Raw genomic sequence first — 10,670 nt, forward strand, 5'->3', positions numbered from 1 at the left:
CACGGGTAGTATGTTGAAGAATTCTCAGATCAGCGACGGGGAAGCTCAATCAACGACTATTATCGACTATATATATCAATACATCAAGCAACACCCCGTGTGTTGGATCTAATATTCAAAATTTGTTAAGATATGACATATTTTGTCAGGCATTAGGTTGAAATGGGAGCGTCTAGCCGTTAATTTATGTTTTCAAGGTGATAACAGCTCCGTCATCACAAAACTAACTAGCTAGCTAGCTAATCTTGCGGACTGAACTGAAAGAAGGTAAACAACTGAGCAAGGCTATCGACCTCACGTTCCCATTAGCTGGTTAGCTAGCTGTTAAACATGTTCATGCAGAATGGCAATGTTATAAACATACTAGATGCTTATAGTTTAGAAACAGGGAGTCAGGTTCTCTCAGGTTGTCGTTTTGTCATACGTAGCTAGAGAACTTGACTATGTTTTGAAGGTAAGGCATTACAATAAATTTAGCTAAATAGCTATCTATCCATTAGCCTGCTGATTTCAGAAGCTCAGGAAGGTCTTAAAGCTGTGCAAGTCATTGAGATATTTCAGCGTTTCACGTTTGTAAAGGTTGAGTCGACTTCATAGTCCTTTTTTGTATTTTAAAGTAGAATCTAACCTCTGTCTGAAATCATAATAAATTATAAAAAGTTTGTTTTTACATTTTCTCGTCATCAGATTAGGATCCGACTTTGGACAATTCATATAAAACCTAAAAGAAACATGGGAAATCAGTTGGCTGGAATCGCTCCCTCACAGATATTGTCTGTTGACAGCTACTTCTCAGACATCCATGATTATGAATATGATAAAAGTCTTGGCAGCACCAGATTTTTCAAGGTGGCCAGAGCGAAGCACAGAGAGGGTTTAGTGGTGGTGAAGGTCTTTGCCATTCAGGACCCCTCACTTCCCTTAAGCAGCTACAAGCAAGAGCTAGAGGAACTGAAGATCAGACTACACTCTTGTCAAAACTGTTTGCCCTTTCAGAAGGCCACGCTCACAGAGAAAGCTGCCATGCTCTTTCGGCAATATGTTCGTGACAACCTATATGATCGAATCAGCACACGGCCGTTCCTCAACAATGTGGAGAAGAAATGGATTGCATTTCAGATCCTTAATGCTGTTGATCAGGCCCATAAATCAGGTGTGCGGCATGGTGACATTAAGACAGAGAATGTTATGGTGACAAGTTGGAACTGGGTGCTGCTTACAGACTTTGCTAGTTTTAAACCAACATATTTACCTGAGGACAATCCAGCAGACTTCAACTACTTCTTTGATACATCCCGGAGGAGGACATGCTATATAGCACCAGAGAGGTTTGTGGATGGTAGTATGTTTGGCACAGAGAGTGACCAGACCATTCCGCTTGTGGATCTCACTAGTAATAGCCAGAGGACCAGAGGGGAGCTCAAACAGCCCATGGACATTTTCTCTGCTGGTACAATTTAGTTTTGTAGTTATTTCTTTAATTACTTATTGGAAGCTATGTATGGCTTTCTCATTATGTTTTTGTTTTTTAGGATGTGTTATCGCTGAACTGTTCACAGAAGGGGTCCCACTTTTTGATCTGTCACAGTTGCTGGCCTATCGCAAGGGACATTTTCAAACCGAACAAGTTCTAATGAAAATTGAAGACCAAAATATTAGAGAACTGGTACTTTTAATATGTTTATTCACATTCACATATTTAACATTTTTTTTCATTTATTAATTCGGCTACCTTTCATGCAACAACTTGAGTATTTTGCCACCTTTTAACATAATCAATATACAGACATTTCTGTGTGTTTGTTTGTATGTATGACATTCTGCATAGGTGGCACAGATGGTGCAACGAGAACCTGAAAAACGTTTGACAGCTGAAGATTACTTGAAACAGCAACGAGGCAAAGCCTTCCCAGATATCTTCTATACCTTCCTTCAACCTTATATGGCTCAGTTTGCTAAAGAGACATTCCAGTCTGCAGACGAGCGGGTGTTAGTCGTTCGAAAAGACCTGGACAATATCCTTCACAACCTGTGTGGAGGAGGGCACATGGGGAAGGCTGAGAAACAAGAGAAGGCATCCCAGGAGCTTGGATCTGCCAAAGAACATGGGCTGGTAGTTCTTGTGTCAGTCATTACCTCCTGTCTGCAAACCCTGCGCTCCTGTGACTCCAAGCTGGCAGCGCTGGAGCTGGTGCTGCACTTGGCCAGCCGGCTAAGTGTGGAGATACTGCTGGACCGAATCACCCCTTACTTACTGCATTTCTGCAATGACTCTGTGCCTCGTGTGAGGGCAGAAGCTGTGCGCACATTGACCAAAGTGCTGGCACTGGTCAAAGAAGTTCCCCGCAATGATGTCAACATTTACCCTGAGTACATACTGCCTGGCATTGCACATCTAGCCCAAGATGAGGCCACTATTGTCAGACTTGCTTATGCAGGTAATGGCAAACTAGGGCAGAGAAATGAATGCAATGCATAATCCTGTATTTCTAAAACAAATGAGCAACCATTTTATTGTTTAACTGATTTTATATGATTTGTCTGTTAGAGAACATCGCCCACCTGGCTGAGACAGCACTGCGTTTTCTTGAGCTGGTGCAGGAGAATAATCTCAACTCTGAACAGGACCTAAATGGAGAAGATGCTGAGGAAACTCTTCATCCCAATGAAAACTATGATTCAGGTATCTGTCCATTCAGAAGACACTTTTTAAATCTACATAAATTTCAGGATTTTAAATAATTCTCATTACGTGAGCATGTTACTCACATTCCTGTGATATTAAAAAATGACATCAGTTATACTGAAGAGTTCTGAGCCAGTTGCAGATTAAAATATTCTCAAACAAAAGCTATTGATGTGCTCTATCCTTTTGTCACAGAGCTGCAGGCATTGCATGAGATGGTTCAGCAGAAGGTGGTGACACTCCTCAGCGACCCTGAGAACATTGTGAAGCAGACGCTAATGGAGAACGGCATCACACGCCTCTGTGTGTTCTTCGGCAGGCAGAAGGCTAACGATGTGCTCCTCTCTCATATGATCACCTTTCTTAATGACAAGAATGACTGGCATCTGCGTGGAGCCTTCTTTGACAGTATTGTGGGTAAGTTTTTATCAATGTTTATTGATAGATGTTACTGAAATGTGGCCTTAGACACACACTGGGAAGGAGTCCAAATATGACTTCCAGCGTCTACTTCGGCTGCAGGTGTAGCTGCCTATGTGGGGTGGCAAAGCTCATCCATCCTGAAGCCGTTGCTACAGCAGGGTCTGAGCGATGTGGAGGAGTTTGTCATCTATAAGGCTCTCAATGCTCTGACCTGCATGTGCCAGCTGGGACTACTGCAGAAGCCACACATCTATGAGTTTGTTAGTGACATTGGTGAGAGAGCTTGTTTATGTTCATAACTAGTTATAAAGTGGACATTAGCGAGATGTAGATTTCTATCAAAATTATGTATGGATGAACTGATTTCAGTGATGATGAGGCTATAACTTATGACAAGTAGTGAGCATGCAGTGCAATTGACAGCCCAGGTTGGGAAGTAATTCCCTGTGATTCAAATACATTTTTAAAATTATTAAGAAAAAAAGAGACATTGTGTCTGTTGTCCTGCCAGCTCCATTCTTGTGCCATCCAAATCTGTGGATACGTTATGGAGCTGTGGGCTTCATCACTGTGGTTGCACAGCATCTGAACATTGCTGATGTGTACTGCAAGCTCATGCCTCACCTCAGCCCTTTCATTACCCAGCCTATTATACAGGTGAGACTTGCATATCAATCAAAAAATGAATCAATCAATGCACAAATACAAATTGTTACAATAAAACCAATTTATGATTATACTGGAGTAATCTCTAGTCTTATTACTTAGCAACAAATAATTTTCTTTGTTCTTTGACAGATTGATAAGGAAATAGTTCTTCTGAGTGTGCTTAAAGAGCCTGTGAGTCGTTCTATCTTTGATTATGCACTCCGCTCCAAAGACATTAGCAGCCTCTTTCGACATCTGCTGCTCCGTCAAAAGAAACGTGGTGGCTCTATTCCTGAGTGTCCTATTCCTGAGGATCCTGCCATTGCACAACTGCTTAAGAAGCTTCTATCGCAGGTCAGAGAAGTCCTGTCTGACCTCTTTGTACTAGAAGGGTTGTAACAAAAAAATGGTGGTCTTATACATAGGTTTATTTAGCAGCTGTTGGATAGAACAGGTTTTCAAACTAGAAGTTTAATGGCCTCTGGAAAGATGTCAACCTTTGCCTTAGGTCTTACTATGGTTCTCTCATGGTCAGCACCAGTGTTAGCACACCTCTTCTGCTGGAATCTCTCCTAGGAATGACGGAGGCTGAGGAGGACAAGCTTCTAGCCCTGAAGGACTTCATGCTTAATCCAGCAAGGCCAAGGCCAACCATCATTGACCAGACCCACCTCAGTGATGGTGCCCATGGTGGAGTCATCGACCTTTCCACGCTGGGGATCACCGGCCGACAGGTGGACCTGGTTAGACCCAAGCAGGAGTCTGAGGACAAGAGAGGTAGACAGCCTTTGAGTTGCTGAGTAGTTATTTTTTTATATTTGGAATGCAGATTAATATATCATGTTTCTTCATTTGTTTGCAGACTTCTTTGCAGACATCTCTGCTGTTTCTGGTATTACTTAGATATTGATGTGCATGGCTCTCTTTGAAGTAATCATTTTATCCTGTCACAAAAAATAACTCACTATTATTGTGTTTTGGCAATAAACCTACAGATGTGCTATGGAAATCTCCAATCTGATGCGATGTTGTCCCAAATCTTGCATGTGATTTTCTCTTTTTAAAGTATAGGCTAATTACTATCAGAACCTCTTTTTAAAAGACTGCTTTTAAAGTTGCGGTTTAGTTTCTGTGGGTTGTAGCTCAAAACATAAAGCTTATTTTGGTGCATAAGTTCTTGAACAGTGCAACAAATATGAGTATTTTTCAGTCAAGACCTATGTAAGAGCTTTTATTCAGTTTGTTTATAAAGTTCTACACTGTTGAGTTTATTATTTATAGATGCCTGTCTGTACTGGATTTCACTACTCACACTGAATTCCTTGTTAAATGACATTTATTATGTATTAAATCAGTGGGTTAACCTCTAACTCCTGTATCATGTATGATCCTGTCTCAGAAGCCCCCATATCCACTCTATTCTTCAAGAAGATTGCTGCATAAACTATAAAAAAAGCGTAGGCAGGCTTGGCTATTTATAATGATTTTAGTCATTGTTTAGTTGGAATGATTACCATCAGATTGTAGTACATATGAAGGCTTACATAATTTATTTGCCATGGTTACCATCACATTTGGACGCAATGAATAATTGAACTGATCAGATTAGGGGCCATTGTTTATTGTTTCATACTGGTTGCTTGACAATGTGTTAAACTGTAAAATCTCAGTTTTATTTTGCGGAACAACAAAGAAAAGTATTAAAAGGAATTTGAGGTTGATCAGCTTTAATATGTAGAGACTCAGTTATATTTTTGTAACAGTTTTATTTTTGGTTCGAATTGATTATTTATTTATTTTTAATCTGTTTTTTACTAGCCCGTAAACACACGAAGCAGGACTCTAGCCTGAATGAGGAGTGGAAGAACATGTTTGGTTCCCTGGACCCGCCTACCACGACGCCATCACTGGCAATGGTAGCTACAGTTCTAGTTCTGAGTGTTGCTGGGCGAACAGATGGAACTCTGGCTGGAGGGTGCATGAAATCTGAGAGTTCCACACAAGCTCTTAACATCCCTCATGTTCCATCCTCAGCCCAGGTCGAGCGCTGAGCTGACTGCACCCTCTCCCCACCCTCTCCTCCTTCTCACTACCCACCTCATCCCTTTCCATTCTGATGTGTCTGCTTTATCCTTTTATATCTTTTTAAACCCCACCCCCCAACAGCTGTGTATGTGTGTTCATGCTCACTTATTACCTCCATCCATGTGCTTTCAGCCTACGTTAATGAGTGATTGTCCTTCTAATACTTTTACTTGCTGCATCATTAGTTGTACTGAAGATCTAATTAAATCTGATTTTCCGCTTAGTGCAGAGGTTCCCTATTGAGACATGGAGCCCCCAGTCCATCAACATACATATTACTGTTTCAGCTTCCAAAGCAAACTTAATTGTTGAATTATTTAATAATAGTTCTAATGAAGAGCTCTGCAGCTTCCACTGCCTGGGCTGGAGTGGGCCACTACTAAGGATGCTCTCTTCTGCATTCTGCATTCATCAGGGCATTCAGTGACCACAAGGCATGCTTTGCAGCATGTTTAGCTACTGAATACCAAGGCCAGTTCATATACAGGACATGCTGCAACAGAATAAAAACCTGATCTGGCTGTTGCTGCTCATTAGATTGAGAACATCTGGCTCAGTGTGTTTTTGACATCATGCCTAATTCCCCCATACATGTCCTGTCCTGTGTCTCGACTACAATGACTGCAGTGTGCCCAGTAATGACAGTACAGTTTGTCTTTAGTTAGCTCCTATAAGGCCCTGTGTCTTAAGTTCTTGAGCCAACCATGTAAAGAAGGATCCTAGGATCTAATTAAATAGCCCTGATCAACACTAAACTAAGGCCTCTCCCTCTGTCCTTATTTTAGATGCCTGAAAGCGGAGCACCTCAGCCCTGGAAACCCATAGCACTCCCTGCAGTTCAGGTGGTGCAGTCGATGAGCGGCGCATCCACCTACCAGCGGCGCGTGACCACATGTAAAGTGGAGCCTGCAGCAGTTGGTGCAGCAGAAGAGGGAGCAGTGTAACTCCGAGCGTATGGCCAAGCAGATGATGGAGAGGTGCTGAGTGGAAAGCAGACCTCCACTGCCAGGTTCACAGTTATCACTGGGCTCGCCTTCTACCATCTAGGAGTGTTTAGTTAAGATCTTGATCTGGATTAAGAGATATGGATTGTAGTCTCTCTGCCAACAAATAAATTGCTTATATTTTTATGGCTGTAGATGTCTCCAGATATTAAATTTTATTTTAAAATGATTATTGTTGGTATTATTAACAATTTCACAGTTCAGTTCTTACAGTTGTCTCATATAAGGTTATTTATTACTGCCTGTGTGGTGCTCATAAGTATTGTGTTTGTAGGATGGCATCCAAAAGGTCTGCTAGTAGCCCATCTCCATGAGCATAAGTCTGCTGTGAACCGAATCCGGGTGTCTGATGAACACTCCATCTTTGCCACATGCTCTAATGATGGAACTGTGAAGATCTGGGACAGCCAGAAAATGGAGGGCAAGACCCACTACCACACGGTAGCCTTAATTAAACTCATTTTTTTTTTTTTTTTTAATCAGGTTACTTTTTTTTTGGTAACATTAATAAATCTGATTTGTTTAAAGAAATAGCAAATGCTTCTTAGTAATTTTTAGTCTTAGTAATTTATCATAGTAATTCATTTTTTTATATGCAAGGCAAAAATATATTTGGAATATTTCCATGACAGTTATTCAAGGGCTGAGGATTGAGTAATGTCTTGATTTGTTTGTTTTTGTTTTTTTTGTACAAGGGGAAAAAAAAGGTTTATGTAATGTAATGGGAGTGTGCTGAACTTTCATTTCAGGTCAGTGCTGACATACTCCCGTATTGGTGGTCATGTGAAAACCTTGACCTTTTGTCAGGGATCACATTACATTGCTACCGCTTCAGACAATGGCTCCATCCAGCTGCTCGCAGTCGAGGCCAACAAACCGCCCAAATCCCCAAAGGTGCAGCCCTGTCAGACCAGGTAGGCCTGCTACTTCAAGTATACTTTTAACATTGTTAAATTCATACATATGTGAAATGATATCATAGTCATTTCATAGTTGTATATTTTTAATTTATATTTGTTTTTAAAATATCAAATAAAAAGTGTTTCATAGATCAAATGGGATTAAATTACCAACATTTGTTCCAAATATCTGAGGAATATAATATGATTAATTTTTGGTATAATGTCACAAATGCATGAAACAGAGGGGAATGCTCTGGAATGAGGAGTGGCTTTTCAGAAAGTCATAGAGTATGTATTCTGTCTTTCTCCAAGATCTTTCCGATGCAGCTATATTCCACGATCTTAACACATACTAAAGGCATGTGTTTTTGCCCATGTAGAAAGGCCCATATTGGAATTGCATGGTAGCATCTGTTAAGCACTACATCAAGAGTGGTTTGTTAAACATGTTAGAAGTTGTTAAACCCTCTATAAACATGTAGTAAACACACACACACACACACACACACACACACAAAAGCATATATTGAGGAGCATTTTTGTGAAGAAAGATTTCTATGCAGTAGACATTGAGAGGGTTTTCACTCACATAAGTGGGGAGTGGGAACTACAAAACCCAGAGCACAGTGAGAGTGCACTGATTAGGTAATGCTTTGAGCGGGCAGTGGAAACTGCTGCTGGTCCACTCCACTCAATACTCTGTTGATGGCCACGATGCCTCAAAATCTAATCTTAAACTAGCTCACCTTTAAACAAAGCTGTCTGTCTTATACAGTCATGTGTATAAGCCAGTCTGTGTTTGGCAGGTTCCTGGACCTGAAGGAGGATGGCTGTGTGGTCGACATGCATCACTTTAACTCCGGGGCCCAATCTGTGCTGGCCTATGCTACGGTCAATGGCACCCTGTGTGGCTGGGACCTGCGCAGCAACACCAACACCTGGACCCTTCGCCATGACCTGCGCCTCGGCCTCATCACCTCCTTCGCTGTGGACATGCACCAGTGTTGGCTGTGTGTGGGTGAGTATGCCATCCAGCATCTTCCAAGTGCTGTTAAAGGGCTCTACTCGGCTTCTTTCAGTTAACCGTCATATTTTTTTCCTGGTAAAAAAATAATCACACTTAATCATTTACAGGTACAAGTAATGGCACAATGGCATGTTGGGATATGCGGTTCCAGCTGCCAATCTCCAACCACTCCCATCCAGCCCGAGCTCGAATCAGACGCCTGCTCATGCACCCACTCTACCAGTCCTCTGTCATTGCAGGTGACAAAACGGTCAAAAAAGTTCTAAATGATTGATCTTACTTATATAATTTGAAATGGAGAGCAAGAGCAGGCCTCTATTTTGCAATAGCCATAGAGACAATAATGATTGCAGTGTATAATGTTTTCCCTGTTTTCTTCAGCTGTCCAAGGGAACAATGAAGTGTCCATGTGGGACATGGAGACAGGAGACAGAAAGTTTACTCTGTGGGCCAGCTCTGCTCCCCCCCTCTCAGAGATGCAGGCATGTAGTCAAATCTTACTTTAACAAATGCCACAGGTTCTTCGTATTGACTTTAGTTCAGGTTAGCCTGCTGCTCATATTGGACTCTACTTCCTCCCTCATAGCCGTCACCTCACAGCGTGCATGGCATATACTGCAGCCCTGCTGATGGCAACCCCCTTCTACTCACTGCTGGATCAGACATGAGAATAAGGTATGCTGGGTTAATCTCTTTAACAGTGGAAGTGGATTGCACAATAGATTCTTATTCTGAAGTGAAAATTTGCTTTTAGTTAAAAGAGGGCACTTCACTGGAATGATTTGTGTTACGCTTCTTGAAGTGAGGCTGTAGGTTGGATGCATAGTTGGGTAGCATGACTGGGAAATAATCTCTGGGGTAGGCACACTAGTTTGTCTTTGTGTGGAGTGTTGTACATTTTCTAGAACACAGGCCATTCACCTTTGGGACAGGTGAAATACAGCATCTTACCTTAAGTGCTCTGGGGAAATGCTGATTTTTTTTAAATTTTTTTTTGTCATTTAATATGCCAGTTGAGATTATTTATCCTGTTTTATGAATGATGTCCTCAGATTCTGGGACCTTGCGTACCCAGAAAGGTCCTACATTGTTGCTGGTGGTGCCAATGACTCCTTACACTGCCCCTCCGTGTTCTACAACCGCAAGATTATTGAGGGAACAGAAGTAGTACAGGTTTGATGCCTTTGGATTTTCTAAGGGTTTCCCTGCCTCATTTATACTATTTATCTGGTTAATTTGGCATTATTTTACTTAACATTTTGTCCCCTCCTGCCTTGACAGGAGATCCATAGTAAGCAGAAGAGTGGCTCCACCGAGGACACCCCTCGCAGAGGCCCAGAGTCTCTGCCTGTGGGCCACCATGACATCATTACTGACATCGCCACCTTCCAGACCACCCAGGGCTTCATAGTAACCTCCTCTAGAGATGGCATAGTTAAAGTGTGGAAGTGAGAGGCACTGCTGATGTTCCGGTCACATAGAGTTCAAAGGTGCAATGTGCAATGTTCATCTCAAGATCACATCATATTGGGATTGTCCAAGATGCCAACTAGTTTTGCATGTGGAGAAGCAGCAAGTTAATACAAATACTACTACATACAGGTGTGTAATGTTTTTTTCTTCTTCTTGTGAATACGTGAAAAATGTAATTGCGACATACAGCATAGCCAGACATATACAGCATAGCCAGACATAGTAAACCAAATACAGACCTTCTTTTAGTTTAGAGAATGGTTGGTAGCCATCAGAATTTCAGCTCTCTGAAGTGCAAATAAGCAGATGCACTGTGGAAGGACAGTCTACCGATGTGATTAGAGGATAGCTGAGGACTGCTGATTTATTTATTGTGTTTTGGTCATTGATATTCTGAAATAAAGATGATCAGTAAACATGTT

At 41.6% G+C, this 10,670-nt stretch overlaps 1 protein-coding gene across 1 annotated transcript; it reads left to right on the forward strand.

Annotated features, from left to right (window-relative positions):
• Positions 1 to 4: 4 nt before the first annotated feature.
• On the forward strand, positions 5 to 10,668 carry pik3r4 (phosphoinositide-3-kinase, regulatory subunit 4). Its single transcript, XM_027002652.2, is given in 22 exon segments — positions 5 to 267; positions 688 to 1,450; positions 1,533 to 1,666; positions 1,829 to 2,438; positions 2,549 to 2,683; positions 2,882 to 3,103; positions 3,209 to 3,382; positions 3,621 to 3,766; positions 3,908 to 4,111; positions 4,333 to 4,534; positions 5,576 to 5,673; positions 6,628 to 6,747; positions 6,749 to 6,851; positions 7,121 to 7,275; positions 7,277 to 7,287; positions 7,596 to 7,760; positions 8,555 to 8,766; positions 8,883 to 9,014; positions 9,157 to 9,257; positions 9,362 to 9,450; positions 9,828 to 9,948; positions 10,057 to 10,668. Coding segments are annotated over 21 exon segments (4,023 nt in total). The 5' UTR covers positions 5 to 267; positions 688 to 732; the 3' UTR covers positions 10,228 to 10,668.
• The last annotated feature ends 2 nt before the right edge of the window (positions 10,669 to 10,670 follow it).

This window comes from Electrophorus electricus, chromosome 10 (genome assembly GCF_013358815.1).
Source record: "Electrophorus electricus isolate fEleEle1 chromosome 10, fEleEle1.pri, whole genome shotgun sequence".
Classification (NCBI taxonomy): Eukaryota; Metazoa; Chordata; class Actinopteri; order Gymnotiformes; family Gymnotidae; genus Electrophorus; species Electrophorus electricus.